Consider the following 24,286-nt stretch of genomic DNA (forward strand, 5'->3'; position numbering starts at 1 on the left):
TCTTTCTTTCTTTCTTTCTTTCTTTCTTTCTCTTTCTTTCTTTCTTTCCTTCCTATCTCCTTTCTTCCCTTCCCTTCCTCTTTTCCCCCTTCTCTTTCCTTCCTCCCTTCTTCCCCCCTCCCCCCTCCTTCCTTCTTTCCTTTCTTACTTTCTTTTTCTTCTTTCCTTCTTTCTCTTTCTTTTCCTTTCCTTCCTCCCTTCTTCCTTCTCTCTCTCTCTCTCCCTATTTTCCTTTCTTCCATTTGTTAATTTATTTGTTTTGTTTTCCTTTTTCTTCCTTCCCTTCCTCTCTCTCTTTCTTTCTTCGCGGGGGGGAAAGCCGGATTGGGAAGAGCCGGCTGGGACTGCCCTTCCCATCATCCCCACCGGCCTCTGGGGTGGGGTGGGGGGGGTGGGCTAAGCCAGGCCGGCGGAGCTGCGATTTCCCCCCCCCCCCGCCCTCCCTCTCCCATCTTTTTTTTGTCCCCCCTCTTTCTTTGGGGGGGGGGGCTGGAAGAAATCCAGCCTCGCTGGGAAGCAGCTGCGCCTTTAAACCGGCCCCCCCACGCCCAATGGCACGTTGCCATGGCAATTTGGGCAGGGAGGGGCCCGGAACAGCCAAAGGCCGGCAAGAGGAGGAAGAGGAAGAAGAGGAGGAAGGGTAAGGGGGGGGTGCGGGGCCCACCCGGGGGCAGAGGGGGGTGGGGTAAGGAGAAAAATGGTGGTGGGGGGGCTTTTCTCCCCCCCCACATCCCCCCAAGAGCCAAGGCCCCCGCTGGAGGGATGCTGAGGAGGCAAGAGGGTTGCCATGGAGACAGAAGCAGGGGAGGAAGGATGCTGGGACCCCAAGCCCTCCATCCTTTAGGGTAGCTCTCTCTCTCTCTCTCTCTCTCTCTGACACACACAAACACACACACAGACACACAAACACACACAGAGATACAACAGACCCTCTGCTATTCTCTCTCTCTATCACACACACACACACACACCAGGCCCTCTGCTATTCTCTCTCTCTCTCTGACACACACAGACACACACACAGACACACACACCAGACCCTCTGCTATTCTCTCTCTCTCTCTCTCTCTCTCTCTCTCTCTCTCTCTCTCTCTCTCTCTCTCTCTCTCTCTCTGACACACACAAACACACACACAGACACACAAACACACACACAGAGATACAACAGACCCTCTGCTATTCTCTCTCTCTCTCTGACACACACAGACACACACACCAGACCCTCTGCTATTCTCTCTCTCTCTCTCTCTCTCTCTCTCTCTCTCTCTGACACACACAAACACACACACAGACACACACACACAGATACAACAGACCCTCTGCTATTCTCTCTCTCTCACACACACACACACACTCACACACCAGACCCTCTGCTATTCTCTCTCTCTCTCTGACACACACAAACACACACACACACAGAGATACAACAGACCCTCTGCTATTCTCTCTCTCTCTCACACACACACACACACACCAGGCCCTCTGCTATTCTCTCTCTCTCTCTGACACACACAGACACACACACAGACACACACACCAGACCCTCTGCTATTCTCTCTCTCTCTCTCTCTCTCTCTCTCTCTCTCTCTCTCTGACACACACAAACACACACACAGATACACAAACACACACAGAGATACAACAGACCCTCTGCTATTCTCTCTCTCTCTCTCACACACACACACACACCAGGCCCTCTGCTATTCTCTCTCTCTCTCTGACACACACAGACACACACACCAGACCCTCTGCTATTCTCTCTCTCTCTCTCTCTCTCTCTGACACACACAAACACACACAGAGACACACACACACAGATACAACAGACCCTCTGCTATTCTCTCTCTCTCTCACACACACTCACACACCAGACCCTCTGCTATTCTCTCTCTCTCTCTGACACACACAAACACACACACAGACACACACACACACAGATACAACAGACCCTCTGCTATTCTCTCTCTCTCTCTCTCTCTCTCTCTCTCTCTCTCTCTCTCTCTGACACACACAGACACACACACAGATACACACACACACAGATACAACAGACCCTCTGCTATTCTCTCTCTCTCTCTCTCTCTCTCTCTCTCTCTCTGACACACACAAACACACACACACAGATACAACAGACCCTCTGCTATTCTCTCTCTCTCTCTCTCTCTCTCTCTGACACACACAAACACACACAGACACACACACACAGATACAACAGACCCTCTGCTATTCTCTCTCTCTCACACACACACACACACCAGACCCTCTGCTATTCTCTCTCTCTCTCTCTCTGACACACACAAACACACACACAGACACACACACACACAGATACAACAGACCCTCTGCTATTCTCTCTCTCTCTCTCTCTCTCTCTCTGACACACACAGACACACACACAGATACACACACACACAGATACAACAGACCCTCTGCTATTCTCTCTCTCTCTCTCTCTCTCTCTCTCTCTCTCTCTCTGACACACACAAACACACACACACAGATACAACAGACCCTCTGCTATTCTCTCTCTCTCTCTCTCTCTCTCTCTCTCTCTCTCTGACACACACAAACACACACAGACACACACACACAGATACAACAGACCCTCTGCTATTCTCTCTCTCTCACACACACACACACACCAGACCCTCTGCTATTCTCTCTCTCTCTCTCTCTGACACACACAAACACACACACAGACACACACACACACACAGATACAACAGACCCTCTGCTATTCTCTCTCTCTCTCTCTCTCTCTCTGACACACACAAACACACACACACAGACACACACACACATACAACAGACCCTCTGCTATTCTCTCTCTCTCACACACACACACACTCACACACCAGACCCTCTGCTATTCTCTCTCTCTCTGACACACACACACAGACACACACACACACATACAACAGACCCTCTGCTATTCTCTCTCTCTCTCTCACACACACACACTCACACACAGACACACACACAGACAGATACAACAGACCCTCTGCTATTCTCTCTCTCTCTCTCTCTCACACACACACACACAAACAAACACACACACACACACACACACACACACACACGCACACACGGCAGCCTGGTCGGTTCCCATCCTTAGCAACCCTCCCCGGCAACTCTCTCTCTCTCTCTGTGTGCGTATGTGTGTTTGTTTGTTTGTTTTGTGGCTGGTTGCCGCAGCGCCTGGCATGCAGCGATGTGTGTGTGTCTGTGTGTTTTGTTGTTGGTGGTGGGGGGGGTGAAAGACGCTCTCTGGAGCTTATTAAGAAGGCTGGGATTTTTTTTCTCTCTCTCTCTCTCTCTGCGACAGGCCTGCCAGGTAGGGAGGGGAGATGGGGGGGGCACCAGCAGCAACCCCACACACACACGCACACACACACACTCACATAAACACAGAGCTTAAAAAAGAGAGCCTTCCCCCCCCCTTCTCCTCGTTTGAGAACTCTGCAGCAAGAGCTCAGAAAAAGCCAACTGGGTGCTTGAGGACTAGCGCCTTGGGCCCGGGGCTGTGTCCCAGGAGAAGATGCTGAAAGGGATCCAGATAGATTTGGGGGACCCAGAGTGGAGCGGCGGGGGGGGGGCTTGTCCTTTGATGTGTGTGTGTGTCTGTGTGTATGTATGTATATATATATGTATATATAAATGCGTATATATAAATGCGTATATATAAATGTGTATATATAAATGCGTATATATAAATGCGTATATATATATATATATATATATATATATATATATATATATATATATATATATATATATATATATATGTATGTATGTATGTGTGTGTGTGTGTGTGTGTGTGTATATATATGGATTGCTAACAAAGAATTAAATGGGAGAGTGATATGCATTTCAAACTTATTTGTTTTCATCAGTCAGCCATACCCTTCTGAGATTCGAACAGGAAATAAAGATTTGTCCCATGTTTGGGGCCTAGCAAGGTAATCTAAATAGTTAACAAGCATTTAACACACACACACACACACACACACACAGATATATTTATGACAAATGCTTGTTAACACTTTATATTTATATTTATATTTATTTTAATTCCATTTATATCCCGCCCTTCTCCAAAGACTCAGGGCGGCTTACAAGCTTAGCAGTAGCCTTCATTCTGTGTATATTTATTTATTTATTTATTTTATTTTTATTACATATGCCTGCTTGTTAGGGCTTTCACCCTCCCCCCCAAGCGGCATTATTACAAAGTCAGCTTAATTGCCCCCAACAATCTGGGTCCTCACTTTACCTACCTCGGAAGGATGGAAGGCTGAGTCAACCTTGAGCCTGGTGGGAGGCGAACCTGCACTAATTCACTAATTATATATATATATATATATATATATATATATATATATATATATATATATATATTAATAATAATAATACGAATATAATAATAATACGAGGGACGCAGTGGCTCAGCGGGTTAGGGCGCTGAGCTTGTCGATCAGAAGGTCGGCAGTTTGGCGGGTCGAATCCCGAGTGCCACGTAGCAGAGTGAGCGCCTGTTACTCGTCCCAGCTTCTGCCAACCTAGCAGTTTGAAAGCACGTAAAAATGCAAGTAGAAAAATAGGGACCACTCCGGTGGGAATATATATATATATATATATATATATATATATATATATATATATATATATATATATATATATATATATATATATATATATATATATATATATATATATATATATTTGTATTTTATTTTTATTTATTTGACCGCTCGTTTCGCCAGGACCTGAACACCTGGCTTTTCGATTTATCCGGCCCGGACTGAGGGGGGTTCTGGTTTTAAATTTTAACATTGTTTTATTGTTGGGCTATTATTAATTTAATTCTTTTTAATTCTATTTTTATCTTAATTTATATTGTCTTTTAAATATTGCCCTGTAAACCTCCCCGAGTCCTTCGGGAATAGGGCGGTATAGAAAACTAATTAAATAAAATAAATAAAATAAAAATAAATATCATTTATTACCTGAGGTGATTTTTTTTTATTTCATTCTTGATTTCATTTCATTGTTTGGTGTTCTTTTATTTTCCCTTTATTTTTATTTCATTTCATTTTTTATTTTATTTCATTGTTTGGTGTTCTTTCGTTTTCCCTTTATGTTTATGTTACTTTCCTGATTTCTTTCCTTTGGTTTTTATATTTAGGTTATTTATTTTTTATTTGATTTGGTTTATTTTATTTTACATTTTTTATTTTATTTTGTTATTTTAAAATGCAATTTTATTTCATATTACTATTGGAGGTTATTTTTTTATTTCATTTTTTTAAATTTTATTTCATTACTGGTGTTCTTTTCTTTTCCCTTTCGTTTTATTTTATTTTATTTAACTTTCCCGATTTCTTTCATTTTGATTTTATTTTATGTGATTTATTTATTTTATTTCATCTCATTTTAATGTTTTTATTTTTATTTTTTATTTGAAAATGTGATTTTATTTATTTCATATTATTGGAGGTTATTTTTATGTCATTTTTTGTTTCATTTGATGATTTGAGGTTACTTTGTTTTCACTTTGTTTTATTTTAATTTTTATTTCATATTGTTTTATTTTAAATTTTATTTATTTTACTTTCACTGTTTGTCTCCTTTTATTTTTGTTTCATGTTTTGTTTTATGGGTCAGGCTGTGCCAATCACCAGGAGTCGATGAGTTCTAGTCCCACCTTAGGCAGGCAAGTCAGCTGGGTGGGTTTGGGCCTATCACCAGGAGACAGTGAGTTCTAGTCCCGCTTTAGGGCTGGACTAGATGACCTCCGAGGTCCCTTCCAACTCTTGTCATTCTATGATTCTGTCAGGGTCTCCTCCTTGAGCAGGGGGTTGGACTAGATGACATCCGAGGTGCCTCCCAGCTCTGTGATTCTGTCAGGGTCACCTGCTCGGGCAGAGGGTTGGACTAGATGACCTCCGAGGTCCCTTCCAACTCTTGTCATTCTATGATTCTGTCAGGGTCTCCTCCTTGAGCAGGGGGTTGGACATCAATATGCTGATGATACCCAACTTTTTATTTCGACCCCAAACCACCCCAGTGATGCCCTCGCTGTGATGTCCCGTTGCCTGGAGGCGGTTCGGGTCTGGATGGGGAGGAACAGACTTCAACTCAACCCGGACAAGACTGAGTGGCTGTGCGTACCGGCATCCCGGGACATTCAAAATGTTCCATCTCTTTTTATGGGGGGTGAGTCTTTACCCCCCGTGGATAGGGCTCGCAACTTGGGAGTCCTCCTAGATTCGCGGCTTACCTTAGAAGATCATATAGTAGCCGTGACTAGGGGGGCTTTCGCTCAGGTTCGCCTGGTGCGTCAGTTGCGGCCCTATCTAGACCGGGAGGCCTTGTGTACGGTCACTCATGCGCTCGTGACCTCTCGTCTTGACTACTGCAATGCTCTCTACATGGGGCTTCCCTTGAAGACCACTCGGAGGCTCCAACTGGTACAGAATGCGGCCGCGAGAGTTGTCTTGGGAGTTTCCCGGTACTCCCATGTTACACCTTTGCTCCGCGAGCTGCATTGGTTACCGGTTGTCTTCCGGGTGAGGTTCAAGGTCTTAGTGATGGTTTTTAAGTCCTTACGTGGCAGGGGTCCGGGATACCTCGGGGACCACCTGCTGCCGGCGTCGACTCCCCTCCGCCCCGTGCGTTCCCACAGAGAGGGCCTCCTCAGGGTGCCTCCGGTCAGGGAATGCCGACTGGCGGCCCCCAGGGGGAGGGCCTTCTCTGTGGGCGCCCCGGCTCTGTGGAATCAACTGCCGGTTGAGCTCCGGATGGCACCGGATCTCCGCTCCTTCCGGCGCGGGTTAAAGACCCACTTATTCGAACAAGCTGGCCTGGCCTGATGGGGAGTTAATTTAGGGTTTTAAATATTTGTATATTTTATTGTTTTATTTTGGGCATTAATTTAATTCTATTTTAACTTTTGTATTTTTGTATTTTTATTATATGCCCTGTTCACCGCCCTGAGTCCTTCGGGAGAAGGGCGGTATAAAAATTTAATAAAACTAAAACTAAACTAAACCTCCAAGGCCCCTTCCAACTCTGTGATTCTGTAAGGGTCACCTGCTCGGACAGCGGGTCAGACTAGATGACCTCCGAGGTGCCTCCCAGCTCTGTGATTCTGTCAGGGTCACCTGCTCGGACAGCGGGTCAGACTAGATGACCTCCGAGGTGCCTCCCAGCTCTGTGATTCTGTCAGGGTCACCTGCTCGGGCAGAGGGTTGGACTAGATGACCTCCGAGGTCCCTTTCAACTCTGTGATTCTGTAAGGGTCTCCTGCCTGAGCAGGGGGGTGGACTAGATGACCTCCAAGGTCCCTTCCAACTCTGTGATTCTGTAAGGGTCACCTGTTCGGACAACGGGTCAGACTAGATGACCTCCGAGGTGCCTCCCAGCTCTGTGATTCTGTCAGGGTTACCTGCTCGGACAGCGGGTCAGACTAGATGACCTCCGAGGTGCCTCCCAGCTCTGTGATTCTGTCAGGGTCACCTGCTCAGGCAGAGGGTTGGACTAGATGACCTCGGAGGTCCCTTCCAAATCTGTGATTCTGTAAGGGTCTCCTGCCTGAGCAGGGGGGTGGACTAGATGACCTCCGAGGTCCCTTCCAACTCTGTGATTCTGTAAGGGACTCCTGCCTGAGCAGGGGATTGGACTAGATGACCTCGGAGGTCCCTTCCAACTCTGTGATTCTGTAAGGGTCTCCTGCCTGAGCAGGGGGGGTGGACTAGATGACCTCCGGGATCCCTTCCAACTCTGTGATTCTGTAAGGGTCTCCTGCCTGAGCAGGGGGGTGGACTAGATGACCTCCGAGGTGCCTCCCAGCTCTGTGATTCTGTCAGGGTCACCTGCCTGAGCAGGGGGGTGGACTAGATGACCTCCGAGGTCCCTTCCAACTCTGTGATTCTGTAAGGGTCTCCTGCCTGAGCAGGGGGGTGGACTAGATGACCTCCGAGGTCCCTTCCAACCCTGTGATTCTGTAAGGGTCTCCTGCCTGAGCAGGGGGTTGGACTAGATGACCTCCGAGGTCCCTTCCAACTCTTGTGATTCTGTAAGGGTCTCCTGCTTGAGCAGGGGGTTGGACTAGATGACCTCCGAGGTCCCTTCCAACCCTGTGATTCTGTAAGGGTCTCCTGCCTGAGCAGGGGGGTGGACTAGATGACCTCCGAGGTCCCTTCCAACTCTTGTGATTCTGTAAGGGTCTCCTGCCTGAGCAGGGGGGTGGACTAGATGACCTCCGAGGTCCCTTCCAACTCTTGTGATTCTGTAAGGGTCTCCTGCCTGAGCAGGGGGTTGGACTAGATGACCTCCGAGGTCCCTTCCAACTCTTGTGATTCTGTAAGGGTCTCCTGCCTGAGCAGGGGGGTGGACTAGATGACCTCCGAGGTCCCTTCCAACTCTTGTGATTCTGTAAGGGTCTCCTGCCTGAGCAGGGGGGTGGACTAGATGACCTCCGAGGTCCCTTCCAACTCTTGTGATTCTGTAAGGGAATCCTGCCTGAGCAGGGGGTGTGGACTAGATGACCTCCGAGGTCCCTTCCAACTCTGTGATTCTGTAAGGGTCTCCTGCCTGAGCAGGGGGGGTGGACTAGATGACCTCGGAGGTCCCTTCCAACTCTGTGATTCTGTAAGGGTCTCCTGCCTGAGCAGGGGGGTGGACTAGATGACCTCCGAGGTCCCTTCCAACTCTTGTGATTCTGTAAGGGTCTCCTGCCTGAGCAGGGGGGTGGACTAGATGACCTCCGAGGTCCCTTCCAACTCTGTGATTCTGTAAGGGTCTCCTGCTTGAGCAGGGGGGTGGACTAGATGACCTCCGAGGTCCCTTTCAACTCTGTGATTCTGTAAGGGTCTCCTGCCTGAGCAGGGGGGTGGACTAGATGACCTCCGATGTCCCTTCCAACCCTGTGATTCTGTAAGGGTCTCCTGCCTGAGCAGGGGGGTGGACTAGATGACCTCCGAGGTCCCTTCCAACTCTTGTGATTCTGTAAGGGTCTCCTGCTTGAGCAGGGGGTTGGACTAGATGACCTCCGAGGTCCCTTCCAACTCTGTGATTCTGTAAGGGTCTCCTGCCTGAGCAGGGGGTTGGACTAGATGACCTCCGAGGTCCCATCCAACTCTGTGATTCTGTAAGGGTCTCCTGCCTGAGAAGGGGGTAGGACTAGATGACCTCCGAGGTCCCCATCCAACTCTGTGATTTGACAATTCTGTAAGGGTCTCCTGTTTCAGCAGGGGGGCTGGACTAGATGACCTCCGAGGCCCCTTCCAGATCTATTCTCTTCTCTCTACCATCCAGCTAGAGACCGAAATGGACTTCCGGAGCGAGAAAGGCGACGATCTGGAGAACGGGAAGATTACCGTCCAGTTGCTGAAAAGCCGGACGGGAGAATTCGACTTGGGCTCCATCCTTCTGCTCAAGCTCAGAGGCCTCGGGATTCTGGATTTGGGCTGCCTCGGAGAGTGCGCCAGCCTGGAGTGGCTGGACCTGTCGGGCAACGGCCTGACCCACTTAGGCCCGCTGGCTTCGCTCAAAGCGTTAACCGTGCTCAACGTCTCGGCCAACCGCATCTCCCGCCTGGACCCCCTCAGCGGCTGCGAGAACTTGCAGAGCCTCAACGCCGCCGGCAACCAGCTGCGCGACCTGGAGCAGCTGCGGTGCCTCCTCGGCTTGCGGCATCTGGATAGCTTGCGCTTCCGCAACGGCCCGGCCCGCCTCAGCAACCCCTTGTGCGCGGCCGCCGGCTATCCGGCCGCCCTGGCGGAAATGTTCCCGCGGCTGAAGGTCATCGACGGCGAGAGGGTGTCTGGACGGGGGAGCGAGCTTTACCACTTGTGCAAGGATCTGGATCGCTCGTTGCAACGTTGCGGGAACGGCGGGGCTCCGTCGGAGATTGCCGGCCGGGCCCAGCCCTGGGTGGAAGAAGGCTACTGGGAGGTCCAGCCGGCCCGGAGAAGCTCCATCGTGGAAGAAGCTTACAAGCAGTTCAACGAGACGTTGCTGGAATGCCGGGAACTGAGCAAGCAGGCGGACCACGGCATCAGCCAGGCCGAGCGGGCCCTCGGGGGCGGACGTCTCGAGGCCAACTCGTATCTCTTTTGAACCCCAGCCCCGGCTACTCGGCGCCAGACAGGCCGGGAAAGGGTCGAGGACCACTTGCCATGGACGGCTCACTGGAACCAACGTGCCGTGGCCCACTTGAGATGGCCAATACACCGTGGGAGAAATCGCCATGGCCAACTCACCGCCACCAGCTCAGTGTTGACTCCTGGCGACGAACTCGGCCTAGCCAACTCGCCAAGTTGGCCACGCCGAGTTGGCCACGTTGAGTTGGCCATGTCAAGTTGGCCACGCCGAGTTGGCCGTGCCAAGTTGTCCAAGTTGAGTTGGCCACGCCGAGTTGGCTGTGCCAAGTTGGCCAAGTTAAGTTGGCCACGTTGAGTTGGCCATGCCAAGTTGGTTGTGCCGAGGTGGCCACACTGAGTTGGCCGTGCTGGGTTGGCCACGTTGATTTGGCCATGTCAGGTTGGCCACACCGAGTTGCCTGTGTCAAGTTGGCCACGTTGAGTTGGCCCTGCCAAGTTGGCCACACTCAGTTGGTCATGCCTAGTTGGCTGTACTGAGTTGGCCACATCCACTAGAGAAGGGACACAGGGATCTCTCTCTCACACACACACACACACACACACACAAACACACACACACACTGATGTTGCTTAGCAAGGTAACCACAATTCTCTCCCAGTTTAACACCCCGGTTTCTCCGTTAAGCAAGCGTTTGAGGAATCTCAGCCTGCTCGGCACAGCTGCTTCAGCAACAGATATCCCCCCCTCCCCGTTCTTCGGAGCTAGACATTTCACAAAGCGGAGACACGACAACCCATTAAAACAACAACAAAACTTGGCACCTTGGCAATTCTGCAGTTTTTTTTTGGGGGGGGGCGCGTCCGTAAAACAAAAAGCCGGGCTCAACTTTGCAACCGGGAATCCCTGCCGTTGCCAGGAGGGCAACCCCCCAGGAAGCAGAATCGGCACAGCGCCACCTTCCACCACCACCCCGTAGGGGAACGCTCCCCGCAATCCTCGCTATCTCTGCCCGGCTCGGTTGCATGTCAGGGAGGGGGGGCGTCTCGACACCCTCCGTTCGTAGAGGTAACACCCCGCCCTCCCACCCCCAAATCGTGCCGCCTTGTCTTTGCGTCCGGCGTCGCTGCCCACGGTGGGCGCCCCGCCAATTCCCCGGGAGCAGAAAGGATGGGCGGGGTGAAAACTCGGCTTGCGATTTTATTCGGGGAGGGGAGAAATCGAGATGGGGTTTGGGGGCGAGGATGCTTCGGGAAGCTGCCCTTCCATCTGAGGGGGGGCCGATGCCCGGGGGGTAACCGCCTATGGATGCCAGTCAGCTCGGTCCGTGCCGCTCTGTTGTTTTTTTGGGGGGAGGGAAAGAGAGAGGGAGAGAGAGAAAAGGGGAGAGCTTCAACGTCCTTTCCGGGGAGCGAGGGGGGGTCCCCAAAAGCCCCACTGAGGATGAAGCCCCTTGGAAAGCGACTTAGAGGTGGTGGTAAGAGGGAGAAAGGGCCTGTCTGCGTGCTTTAAACAAACGAAGAGAAGACCTTTGTAGCTTGGGGTTGAAATGGGGGGGAGGAGAAAGGGGGAAGAAAAGGAAAAAGGAAGAAGAGGAGGAGGAGGAGAAAGGAAGAGGAGGAGGAGGAGGAGGAGGAGGAGGAGGAGGAGGGGGAGAAGGGGATGAAAAGAGCAGGAGAAGAAAGAAAGAAAAAAGCGAGAAAAAGAAAAAGGTGAAGGGAGGGAGGGAGAGAGTCAAAAGGGAGAGACAAGAAAGAGAGAGAGGGAGAGAGAAAAGAGAAGGGAAAAAGAGAAATAAAGAATCGAAGAAAAAGAGAGATGAAGGGAGGGAGAAGGAGAGTGAAAAGAGAGACCAGAAAGAGGAAAAGAGGAAAGAAAAACAGAAAGAGAAAGAAAGAAAGAAATGAGGGAGAGGGAGAGTGAAAAGGGAGAGACAAGAAAGAGGGAGAGAGAAAAGAAGAAAGGAAAGAAAGAATCAGAAAGAAAGAAGGAAAAAGAAAGGGACGAAGGGAGGGAGAGGGAGAGTGAAAAGGGAGAGAAGAAAGAGGGAGAGAAAAGGGAGACAAGAAGGAAACAGGAAGGAAGGAAGGAATGAATGAATGAATGAAAGGAAAAAGAAAGAAGAAAGAAAAAGAGAAAGAAGAAAGAAAGAAAAAGGAAGGAAAGAAAGAAAGAAAGAAGAAAGAAAGAAAGAAAGAAAGAAAGAAAGAAAGAAAGAAAGAAAGAAAGAAAGAAATGAAGGAAGACAGAGGAAAGAAAGATTCTGTACAAATTCCTTGTGGGTCCAATTACACTTGGCGAATAATAAAGAAAGAAAGAAAAGAAAGAGAGAAAGAGAGAAAGAAAGAAAGAAAAAGAAAGAAAGAAAGAAAGAAGAAAGAAAGAAAAAGAAAGAAAAAGAAAGAAAGAAAGAAAGAGAAAGAAAGAAAGAAAGAAAGAAAGAAAGAAAGAAAGAAAGAAAGAAAGAAAGAAAGAAAGAAAGAAAGAAAAAGAAAGAAAGAGTGACCTTTCCTTAGCATTCCCCCAGCTGGGCTGTTTCCTTACAAACTTTTCCTGATCCCAACCAGATCACCCGCTCGACGCACTGACGCTGTTCCCCAGCTGGGTGACGAAAGGTCCCACCGCGGTCTGTGTGTGTGTGTGTGTGTGTGTGTGTGTGTGTGTGTGTGTAAATCCACCACTGCGCTCGGAGACCACCGCGGAGCGCCTCAAATCAATCCTGCCTGCAGACTCCTCCTAACATCCCCGCTCCCTATCCCGGCTTCGAGCATCCTCCGGAAGCCCTTTTCGAACAACATCCTTCCATCCCGGATGGGTCCCCCCTCCTCCTCCTCTTCCTCCTCTCCTCTGAGGCTGGGGAGGGGGGGGTGCAGAGGGGGTGTGTGTCTGGCTCCCCACAGGTGAAGACCGGCTACCTACCTGGCTGGCCTTTGCCGGGGAGGGTCAGGAAGGGAGCCCCACCGAAAAAGCAAATTTCCCGGGCAGGTACCGGTCCTCGTTGGCGGCTTTGATGGCCTGGCACTCGGCTTCTTGCCGCCTTCTCGCCTCCTGCCGGGGCGGGGGGGGGGGAAACACAGAGATGGGGAGATATGGGGGGGGGAGTTGGCATCTCCAAGGAGTGGGGGGGGAGAAAGAGGAATGCCAACCGGTGCTGGGAGAGACACCTGCTCCCCCCACACACACACTTCGTCAGCTTTGTGGGGAAGAGGGGGGGGGGCTGCGATGGGAATCGCTTTGGGGGGGGAAATAGGAAGGAACCGAGGGGGGGGGAAATCCTTTTCTGTTCTGTTCTGTTTTGTTCTACATCCTATTCTACGTTCTATTATTAATTCCGTTTTATTCTTATTTCTATTCTATTCTCTGTTCTGTTTCTATTCTATAGTCTTATTTCTATTCTATTCTATAAGGTAAAGGTAAAGGTTCCCCTGCACATGCGTGCTAGTCGTTTCCGACTCTAGGGGCCGGTGCTCATCTCCGTTTCAAAGCCGAAGAGCCAGCGCTTGTCCGAGGACGTCTCCGTGGTCATGTGGCCGGCATGACTAGACGCCAAAGGCGCACGGAACGCTGTTACCTTCCCACCGGAGTGGTCCCTATTTTTCTACTTGCATTTTTACGTGCTTTCGAACTGCTAGGTTGGCAGAAGCTGGGATGAGTAACAGGCGCTCACTCTGCTACGCGGCACTCGGGATTCGACCCGCCAAACTGCCAACCTTCTGATCGACAAGCTCAGCGTCCTAACCCACTGAGCCACCGCGTCCCTTATTCTATTCTATATTGTATCCTATATTTTCCATTCTATTCTGTTCTATTTTTTTCCTATTCTCTATTTCCTATTCTATTCTTTCCTATTCTCTTTCCTATTTTATTCTATTCTAGATTTTTCCTATTCTATATTCTATATTTTCTATTCTATTCTATTTTCTAGTCTTATTGCTATTCTATTCTATATTGTATCCTATATTTCCGATTCTATTCTATTCTGTTCTATTCTACTTTCTTTCTCTATTCTATTCTATCGTATTCTAATCTATTTTCAATTCTCTATTCTATTCTGCTTTTCTCCTATTTTATTTCCTATTCTTATTTCTATTCTTGTTTCTATTCTATATTCTATATTTTCTATTCTATTCATTTTCTATTCTGTTCTATTTTTTCCTATTCTATATTCCATATTGTCTATTCTATTCTATATTTTATTTTATTCTATTCTATTCTAGTCTAGTCTAGTCTTATTTCCTATTCTATTTTCTATTCTCTAATTTTTTTCCTATTCTATATTCTATATTCCTATTCTGTTCTCTTTCCTATTCTCTTTCCTATTTTATTCTATTCTAGATTTTTCCTATTCTATATTCTATATTTTCTATTCTATTCTATTTTCTAGTCTTATTGCTATTCTATTCTATATTGTATCCTATATTTCCGATTCTATTCTATTCTGTTCTATTCTACTTTCTTTCTCTATTCTATTCTATCGTATTCTAATCTATTTTCAATTCTCTATTCTATTCTGCTTTTCTCCTATTTTATTTCCTATTCTTATTTCTATTCTTGTTTCTATTCTATATTCTATATTTTCTATTCTATTCATTTTCTATTCTGTTCTATTTTTTCCTATTCTATATTCCATATTGTCTATTCTATTCTATATTTTATTTTATTCTATTCTATTCTAGTCTAGTCTAGTCTTATTTCCTATTCTATTTTCTATTCTCTAATTTTTTTCCTATTCTATATTCTATATTCCTATTCTGTTCTCTTTCCTATTCTCTTTCCTATTTTATTCTATTCTATATTTTTCCTATTCTATATTTTCTATTCTATATTTCATTCTATTCTATATTCTGGTCTTATTTTTATTCTATTCTATATTGTATCCTATATTTCTGATTCTATTCTATTCTATTTTCTTTATTCTATTCTAATTTTTTCCTATTCTATATTTTCTATTCTATTCTATATTTTATTTTCTTGATATTCTATTCCATTCTGTTCTTATTTCTAGTCTTATTTCCTATTCTATTCTATTTTCTATTCTAATTTTTTCCTATTCTATATTCTATATTTTCTATTCTATATTTTATTCTATTCACATTCTATTCTATTCTATTCTACTCTATATTCTATATTCTATTCTTATTTCTATTCTTGTTTCTATTCTATATTCTATATTTTCTATTCTATTTTCTATTTTATTCTATTCTATATTTTTCCTATTCTATATTTCCTATTCTATATTTTATTCTATTCTCCTCTATTCTATTATTCTATTCTATTCTGTTCTGTTCTATTCTATATTCTAGTCTTATTTCCTATTCTCTATTCTATTCTCTATTCTCTATTCTAATTTTTTTCCTATTCTACTGTATATTTTCTATTCTGTATTCTATTCTATTCTATTCTATTCTATTCTATTCTATTCTATTCTATTCCATATTTTCTATTCTATTCTATTCTATTCTATTCTATTCTATTCTATTCTATTCTATTCCATTCCATATTTTCTATTCTATTCTATTCTATTCTATTCTATTCTATTCCATTCCATATTTTCTATTCTATTCTATTCTATTCTATTCTATTCTTATTCTATTCTATTCCATTCCATATTTTCTATTCTATTCTATTCTATTCTATTCTATTCTATTCTATTCTATATTTTCTATTCTATTCTATTCTATTCTATTCTATTCTATTCTATTCTATTCTATTCTATTCTATTCTATTCTATTCTATTCTATTCCATTCCATATTTTCTATTCTATTCTATTCTATTCTATTCTATTCTATTCTATTCCATATTTTCTATTCTATTCTATTCTATTCTATTCTATTCTATTCTACATTCTATTCTATTCTATTCTATTCTATTCTATTCTATTCTATTCTATTCTATATTTTCTATTCTATTCTATTCTATTCTATTCTATTCCATTCCATATTTTCTATTCTATTCTATTCTATTCTATTCTATTCTATTCTATTCTACATTCTATTCTATTCTATTCTATTCTATTCTATTCTATTCTATTCTATTCTATTCTATTCCATTCCATATTTTCTATTCTATTCTATTCTATTCTATTCTATTCTATTCTATTCCATATTTTCTATTCTATTCTATTCTATTCTATTCTATTCTATTCTATTCTATTCTTATTCTATTCTATTCCATTCCATATTTTCTATTCTATTCTATTCTATTCTATTCTATTCTATTCTATTCTATTCTATATTTTCTATTCTATTCTATTCTATTCTATTCTATTCTATTCTATTCTATTCTATTCCATATTTTCTATTCTATTCTATTCTATTCTATTCTATTCTATTCTATTCTACATTCTATTCTATTCTATTCTATTCTATTCTATTCTATATTTTCTATTCTATTCTATTCTATTCTATTCTATTCTATTCTATTCTATTCTATTCTATTCTATTCTATTCCATTCCATATTTTCTATTCTATTCTATTCTATTCTATTCTATTCTATTCTATTCTATTCTATTCTATTCTATTCCATATTTTCTATTCTATTCTATTCTATTCTATTCTATTCTATTCCATATTTTCTATTCTATTCTATTCTATTCTATTCTATTCTATTCTATTCTACATTCTATTCTATTCTATTCTATTCTATTCTATATTTTCTATTCTATTCTATTCTATTCTATTCTATTCTATTCTATTCTATTCTATTCTATTCCATTCCATATTTTCTATTCTATTCTATTCTATTCTATTCTATTCTATTCTATTCTATTCTATTCTATTCTATTCTATTCTATTCCATATTTTCTATTCTATTCTATTCTATTCTATTCTATTCTATTCTATTCTATTCTACATTCTATGTTTTCCATCCTATTCTATATTCTATTCTTATTTCTCTTCTCGTTTCTGCTCGTTTCTATTCTACGTTCAAGGCAACCCCGTTTCCCCACCCCCACCCCCCAATTTTTCCAGCTTTTTCTCCCGGACCTTCCCTTCTCTACTCCCCCCTCTGCCCCCCCCTCCCCCACCAACCCGGCTATTCCAAGAGGAACGTGGGGGGATCCACAACGAAGTTCCGCCCGGGCCTATTATTTTTTCCCCGGGGGGGGGTGGGGGGGGTGGCTTCTGGGAGACCCCAGACCCCCTCCCGTGAGACCTCGACGGGGATTCTGGGAGGTTCGCCTCCGGATGTCGGCCTGCGATTCCGTGCCTTCTGTCAGGTTCTCCTGCTCGGGTGGGGGTGGGGAGGGAGGGGGTTGGACTAGATGACCTCCAGAGTCCCTTCCGACTCTTTGTCATTCTGCGATCCCGCAACGTTCTCCTGCTGCAGCAGGGGGATGGACTAGACGACCTCTGGAGTCCCTTCCGACTCTTTGTCATTCTGCGATCCCGTCACGTTCTCCTCCTCCTCCTCCTCCTCCAGCAATGGGAGGGGGTGGGGTGGGGTGGGCTAGATGACCTCTGAGGAGGAGGAGGCCGACCCACCTGGAAAAGGGGATTCTGCTCGGATAAACAGCGGAGGGATTTGTTCAGCAGTCTTCCGGGATTATTGTCGTTGTCGTCAAACTTGAAGCAGGCCAGGCATTTCTGCCTCCTCTGGCGAGAGAAAGGTGGAAGGAGGGAGGGAAAGAGGGAGAAAGAGGGAGGGAGGGAGGGAGGGAGGGAAAGAGAAAGAAACAGGGGAGACAGAAAAAGAAAGAGAAAGGAGAGAGAAAAAGAGACAGAAAAACAGAGAAAGAAACGGGAGACAGAAAAAGAGAAAAAAAGAAAGAAAGAAAGAAAGAAAGAAAGAAAGAAAGAAAGAAAGAAAGAAAGAAAGAAAGAAAGAAAGAGAAAGAAAGGAAGGAAGGAAGAAAGAAAGAAAGAAAGAAAGAAAGAAAGAAAGAAAGAAAGAAAGAAAGAAAGAAAAAGATGGGAGAGAAAAAGAAAGAGAAAGAGAAATAAATGGGAGACAGAAAGAGAGAGAGAGAGAGAGAGAGAGAGAAGGGCAGAAAGAGGAGACAGAAAAAGAGAAAGAGGGAAAGAAAGAAAGAAAGAGAAAGAAAGAAAGAAAGAAAGAAAGAAAGAAAGAAAGAAAGAAAGAAAGATGGGAGAGAAAAAGAAAGAGAAAGAGAAATAAATGGGAGACAGAAAAAGAAAGAGAGAGAGAGAAGGGCAGAGAGAAACAGGAGACCGAAAACGAGAAAAGAAAAAGAAAGAAAGAAAGAAAGAAAGAAAGAAAGAAAGAAAGAAAGAAAGAAAGAAAAAGAAAGAAATGGGAGAGAGAAAGAGAAAAAGAAAGAAAGAAAGAAAGAAAGAAAGAAAGAAAGAAAGAAAGAAAGAAAGAAAGAAAGAAAAAGACGGGAGACAGAAAAAGAAAGAGAAAGAGAGAGAGAGAGAAGGGCAGAAACAGGAGACAGAAAAAGAGAAAGAAAGAAAAAGAAAGAAAGAAAGAAAGAAAGAAAGAAAGAAAGAAAGAAAGAAAGAAAGAAAGAAAGAAAGAAAGAAAGAAAGAAAGAGAAAGACGGGAGACAAAAAGAAAGAGAGAGAGAGAGAGAGAGAGAGAGAGAGAGAGAAGGGCAGAAAGAGGAGACAGAAAAAGAGAAAGAGGGAAAGAAAGAGAAAGTAAAAGAAAAGAAAAAAGAGAAAGACCGAGAGAAAGAAAAAAGAGAAAATGGGAAAGGAAGAGAAAGAAACGGGAGACAGAAAAAGAAAGAGAAAGAAAGAGAAAAAGAAAAAGAAAAAGAGAGAAAGACAGACACAGAGAGAAACAGAAAGAAACAGGAGACAGAAGAAGAGAGACAGAAAGAGGGAAAGGGAAAGAGAAAGAAAGGAAACGAAAGAGATTTTTCCGTAGTAACTTCTACTCTTCTATGATTCTCTAAGAGGGTCTCCTGCTCGAGCAGGGGGTCGGACTAGATGACCTCCGAGGTCCCTCCCCACTCCATGGTTCTGTCATTCCCTAAGGGTCTCCTGCTCGAGCAGGGGGTCGGACTAGATGACCTCCGAGGTCCCTCCCCACTCCATGGTTCTGTCATTCCCTAAGGGTCTCCTGCTGAAGCAGGGGGTCGGACTAGATGACCTCCCAGGTCCCTCCCCACTCCATGGTTCTGTCATTCCCTAAGGGTCTCCTGCTGAAGCAGGGGGTCGGACTAGATGACCTCCCAGGTCCCTCCCCACTCCATGGTTCTGTCATTCCCTAAGGGTCTCCTGCTCGAGCAGGGGGTCGGACTAGATGACCTCCCAGGTCCCTCCCCACTCCATGGTTCTGTCATTCCCTAAGGGTCTCCTGCTGAAGCAGGGGGTCAGACTAGATGACCTCCCAGGTCCCTCCCCACTCCATGGTTCTGTCATTCCCTAAGGGTCTCCTGCTGAAGCAGGGGGTCAGACTAGATGACCTCCCAGGTCCCTCCCCACTCCATGGTTCTGTCATTCCCTAAGGGTCTCCTGCTCCAGCAGGGGGTCAGACTAGATGACCTCCGAGGTCCCTCCCAACACTGTGATTCCGAGAGAGAGAGAGAGAATCCATTCCTGCTTCCCTTTTAGAGGCTTGGCTTGCAAAAAAAAAAAAAAACGGATTCGGCCCAGAGGGGAAGGGGGCAGTGCCTAGCGTTGTGTGTGTGTGTCTTTGTGTGTCTTTGTGTGTCTGGTTTGCACTCACGCCGCCCGCTTTGATCTGGCAATTCTGGCTCCTCCACTGGTGCTTCCTGCAGACCGTCTGCACCAGGTCGACATCCAACTGGACGTAGGTCCCCCTCGGTAACACCTGCGTGGGGGGAAAAAAAATCGAACTTTAGCTTTGGTGCAAGGGGAGGGAGGGTTGGACTGGATGACCTCGCGGGCCCCTTCCAGCCCTAGGATGCTATAAGGCAGGAGAAAGAGACAGAGGGATGGAAGGATGGATGAATGGAAGGAAGGAAGGAAGGAAGGAAGGAAGGAAGGAAGGAAGGAAGGAAGGCAGGCAGGCAGGCAGGCAGGAAGGAAGGAAGGAAGGAAGGAAGGAAGGAAGGAAGGAAGGAAGGAAGGAAGGAAGGAAGGCAGACAGAGGAAAGAAGAATTCTGTACAAATTTCTTGTGGGTCCAATTACACTTGGCCAATAATGAAAGAAAGAAAGAAAGAAAGAAAGAAAGAAAGAAAGAAAGAAAGAAAGAAAGAAAGAAAGAAAGAAAGAAAGAAAGAAAGAAAGAAACAGAGAGAGAGAGAGAGAGAGAAAGAAAGAAAGAAAGAAAGAAAGAAAGAAAGAAAGAAAGAAAGAAAGAAAAGGAAGGAAGGAAGGAAAGATTCTGTACAAATTCCTTGTGGGTCCAATTACACTTGGCCAATAATGAAGAAAGAAAGAAAGAAAGAGAGAGAGAGAAAGAAAAAAGAGAGGAAGGAAGAAAAGAAAAAGAAAGAAAGAGGAGGGAAGGAAGAAAAAGAGGAAGGAGGAAGGAAAGAGAAAGAGAAAGAGAAAGAAAGAGAGAAAGAAAGAAAGACAAAGAAAGAGAAAGAAAGAAAGAAAGAAAGAAAGAAAGAAAGAAAGAAAGAAAGAAAGAAAGAAAGAAAGAGAGAAAGAAAGAAAGAAAGAGAGAGAGAGAGGGAAAGAAAAAAGAGAGGAAGAAAGACAGAAAAAAGAAAAAGAAAGAAAGAGGAGGGAAGGAAGAAAAAGAGAAAGGAGGAAGGAAAGGGAAAGAGAAAGAAAGAGAAAGAAAGAAAGAAAGAAAGAAAGAAAGAAAGAAAGAGGAAGGGAGGGAGAGAGAAGGAAGGAAGGAAGAAAAAGAGAAAGGAGGAAGGAAAGAGAAAGAGAAAGAAGGAAAGAGAAAGAAAGAAAGAAAGAAAGAAAGAAAGAAAGAAAGAAAGAAAGAAAGAGGGAGGGAGGGAGAGAGAAGGAAGGAAGGAAGAAAAAGAAAAAAGAAAGGGAAAGAGAAAGGGAAAGGAAAGAAAGAGGAGGGAAGGAAAGAAAAAGGGAAAGGAGGAAGGAAAGAGAAAGGAGCGAAAGAAAGAAAGAAAAAGAGAGGGAGGGAGGGAGGGAGGGAGAGAGAGGGAGGAAGGAAAGAGGAAGGAAGAAAAAGAAAAGAGGAAGAAAGAAAGAAAGAAAGAAAGAAAGAAAGAGAAAGGAAGGAAGGAAGGAAGGAAGGAAGGAAGGAAGGAAGGAAGGAAGGAAGGAAGGAAGGAAGGAAGGAAGCGTTAGGGTCGGACTAGATGGCCTCCCAAGGTCCCACCCAACTCCCTCCCTCCTTTCCGAGCAGCCAAGCAAAGGCGGCGGCGGCGGCGCTTCGGCGAAAGCGAAACCACGCGCGTTCCCACGAAGCGCAGCTGGGGGAAAAAAAAGACTCCGCCGCCAACCCTAACCCCCCCCCCACCTACACACATACACACAACACGCGCAACACGCAACACACACCCACACAAAGACCCCGTGGACGGTCCTCCAGCCAGATCCTTGGCGATCCCCTCTCGGAAAGCCTCCGGGCTTCTGACACACACACCCCGCCCCCGCGTGGGCATCCTCCAGGTTTTCTCCCCTGGCACGTGGGAATCCTCCGGGCTTCCGACACGCGTGTTTCCCCTCGCCCAGCTCCTTGGCGGTCCTCCCCTTCCCCACGGACAAGACGCCCCTCCACACGCACACACACACCCCCTCCCGTTCCTCCCCCTCCCCGGTGGGAATCCTCCAGCCCCCTCCAACGCGTGTCCAGAAACACGCGTGCACACGTGCGCACACGCACGCACCTCCACCAATTCTCGGGCCGTCTCCCCCAGGAAAGCCGCCTGGACCAGGCTCCGCCCGTGGAAATCCTCCAGCACCTGGTCCAGCGCCGCCTGCAGGGCGGGCAGCCGGCCGGCGGCCTCACTCAGGACTAGCAGCCCGGCGAGGCAGAGCACCAGGCCGCAGCGGAACATGGTCGCGGTCGTCCGTGGCGGTCTATGGCCCGCAAGGCGGCTGTTCCTCCGCCTAGCGGCCGGCGGAGGCGGGGCCCCGGCCGGCCTTGTTTACCGCGGGGAGGGGGCAAAGTCCAGGCCGCCGCGCCCACCAGGCGGAAGGGAGCCCTGGAGGTCGTCTAGTCCAGCCCGCTGAACGGGACAGACTCAGAGTCGGAAGGGAGCCCTGGAGGTCGTCTAGTCCAGCCCGCTGCTCCAGCAGGACAACGGCACAGAATTGAGAGTCGGAAGGGACCCCTGGAGGTCGTCTAGTCCAGCCCGCTGAACGGGACAGACTCAGAGTCGGAAGGGAGCCCTGGAGGTCGTCTAGTCCAGCCCGCTGAACGGGACAGACTCAGAGTCGGAAGGGAGCCCTGGAGGTCGTCTAGTCCAGCCCGCTGCTCCAGCAGGACAACGGCACAGAATTGAGAGTCGGAAGGGACCCCTGGAGGTCGTCTAGTCCAGCCCGCTGAACGGGACAGACTCAGAGTCGGAAGGGAGCCCTGGAGGTCGTCTAGTCCAGTCCGCTGCTCCGGCAGGAGAACGGGACAGACTCAGAGTCGGAAGGGAGCCCTGGAGGTCATCTAGTCCAGCCCGCTGCTAGAGCAAGACATCCTTATATAGAATCACGGAATGACAAGAGTCGGAAGGGACCCTAGAGGTCATCTAGTCCAGCCCGCTGCTCCAGCAGGACAACGGCACAGAATCGAGAGTCGGAAGGGAGCCCTGGAGGTCGTCTAGTCCAGCCCGCTGAACGGGACAGACTCAGAGTCGGAAGGGATCCCTGGAGGTCGTCTAGTCCAGCCCGCTGAACGGGACAGACTCAGAGTCGGAAGGGACCCTAGAGGTCGTCTAGTCCAGCCCGCTGCTCCAGCAGGACAACGGCACAGAATCGAGAGTCGGAAGGGAGCCCTGGAGGTCGTCTAGTCCAGCCCGCTGAACGGGACAGACTCAGAGTCGGAAGGGATCCCTGGAGGTCATCTAGTCCAGCCCGCTGAACGGGACAGACTCAGAGTCGGAAGGGACCCTAGAGGTCGTCTAGTCCAGCCCGCTGCTAGAGCAAGACATCCTTATATAGAATCACGGAATGACAAGAGTCGGGACTCTAGAGGTCATCTAGTCCAGCCCGCTGCTCCGGCAGCAGAACATTACAGACTCAGAGTCGGAAGGGACCCCTGGAGGTCATCTAGTCCAGCCCGCTGCTCCAGCAGCAGAACATTACAGACTCAGGGTCGGAAGGGATCCTGGAGGTCATCTAGTCCAGCCCGCTGCTAGAGCAAGACATCCTTATATAGAATCACGGAATGACAAGAGTCGAAAGGGAGCCCTGGAGGTCATCTAGTCCAGCCCGCTGCTCCAGCAGCAGAACATTACAGACTCAGAGTCGGAAGGGAGCCCTGGAGGTTGTCTAGTCCAGCCCGCTGCTCCAGCAGCAGAACATTACAGACTCAGAGTCGGAAGGGAGCCCTGGAGGTCATCTAGTCCAGCCCGCTGCTCCAGCAGCAGAACATTACAGACTCAGAGTCGGAAGGGAGCCCTGGAGGTCGTCTAGTCCAGCCCGCTGCTAGAGCAAGACATCCTTATATAGAATCACGGAATGACAAGAGTCGGAAGGGACCCTAGAGGTCATCTAGTCCAGCCCGCTGCTCCAGCAGGAGAACGGGACAGACTCAGAGTTGGAAGGGATCCCTAGAGGTTGTCTAGTCCAGCCCGCTGCTCCGGCAGCAGAACGGGACAGAATTGAGAGTCGGAAGGGACCCTTGGAGGTTGTCTAGTCCAGCCCGCTGAACGGGACAGACTCAGAGTTGGAAGGGAGACCTGGAGGTCGTCTAGTCTAGCCCGCTGCTCCGGCAGGAGAACGGGACAGACTCAGAGTCAGAAGGGAGCCCTGGAGGTCGTCTAGTCCAGTCCGCTGCTCCAGCAGGACAACGGGACAGACTCAGAGTCGGAAGGGACCCCTGGAGGTCGTCTAGTCCAGCCCGCTGCTCCAGCAGCAGAACATTACAGACTCAGAGTCGGAAGGGAGCCCTGGAGGTCGTCTAGTCCAGTTCGCTGCTCCGGCAGGAGAACGGGACTGAATCAAGAGTCGGAAGGGACCCTGGAGGTTGTCTAGTCCAGCCCGCTGCTGGAGCAAGACATCCTTATATAGGATCACGGAATGACAAGAGTTGGAAGCAACCTCAGAGGTCGTCAGCCCCCTGCTGTCACTAGGAGAACTTCACAGAATCACAAAATGACCGAGTTGGAAGGGACCCTGGAGGTCCTCTAGTCCAGCCCGCTGCTCCAGCAGGACAACTTGA

General features: G+C 47.0%; 2 protein-coding genes across 2 annotated transcripts in view; one reads left to right on the plus strand and one right to left on the minus strand.

The window, feature by feature from the left end:
- LRRC61 (leucine rich repeat containing 61) overlaps nt 1-11,165 on the plus strand; it is a 16,682-nt gene extending 5,517 nt beyond the window's left edge. The window contains exons 2-4 of the mRNA XM_081344933.1: nt 1-640; nt 3,894-3,959; nt 9,319-11,165. The exon at nt 1-640 is cut by the window's left edge and continues 2,925 nt beyond it. Of these exons, the coding sequence (XP_081201059.1) occupies nt 9,331-10,122 (792 nt within the window). The 5' untranslated portion in view covers nt 1-640; nt 3,894-3,959; nt 9,319-9,330 and the 3' untranslated portion in view covers nt 10,123-11,165. The remainder of the gene's footprint in view (nt 641-3,893; nt 3,960-9,318) is intronic.
- Nucleotides 11,166-11,286: 121 nt separating this feature from the next.
- On the minus strand, nt 11,287-22,037 carry RARRES2 (retinoic acid receptor responder 2). The gene is made up of 5 exons (XM_081343680.1): nt 21,798-22,037; nt 19,746-19,850; nt 17,591-17,701; nt 13,024-13,152; nt 11,287-11,439 (listed from the first exon to the last, which is right to left on the minus strand). Exons 1-4 carry the CDS (start codon nt 21,966-21,968, stop codon nt 13,048-13,050), a joined length of 492 nt encoding a protein of 163 aa, XP_081199806.1. The 5' UTR covers nt 21,969-22,037; the 3' UTR covers nt 11,287-11,439; nt 13,024-13,047.
- Nucleotides 22,038-24,286: the final 2,249 nt, after the last annotated feature.

This window comes from Vipera berus, assembly GCF_964194415.1.
Source record: "Vipera berus genome assembly, chromosome: Z".
NCBI classification, from domain to species: domain Eukaryota; kingdom Metazoa; phylum Chordata; class Lepidosauria; order Squamata; family Viperidae; genus Vipera; species Vipera berus.

Bases quoted from the DNA above. Each gene is read 5' to 3' on its own strand.
- RARRES2 (XM_081343680.1), bottom strand. From the start codon at position 21,968: ATGTTCCGCTGCGGCCTGGTGCTCTGCCTCGCCGGGCTGCTAGTCCTG. The intron at 19,851-21,797 runs GTGCGTGCGTGT...CCCCCCACGCAG, and splicing joins CGGCCCGAGAATTGGTGGAG to GTGTTACCGAGGGGGACCTA. The intron at 13,153-17,590 runs GTGGGTCGGCCT...CCGCCCCGGCAG, and splicing joins AGCAGAATCCCCTTTTCCAG to GAGGCGAGAAGGCGGCAAGA.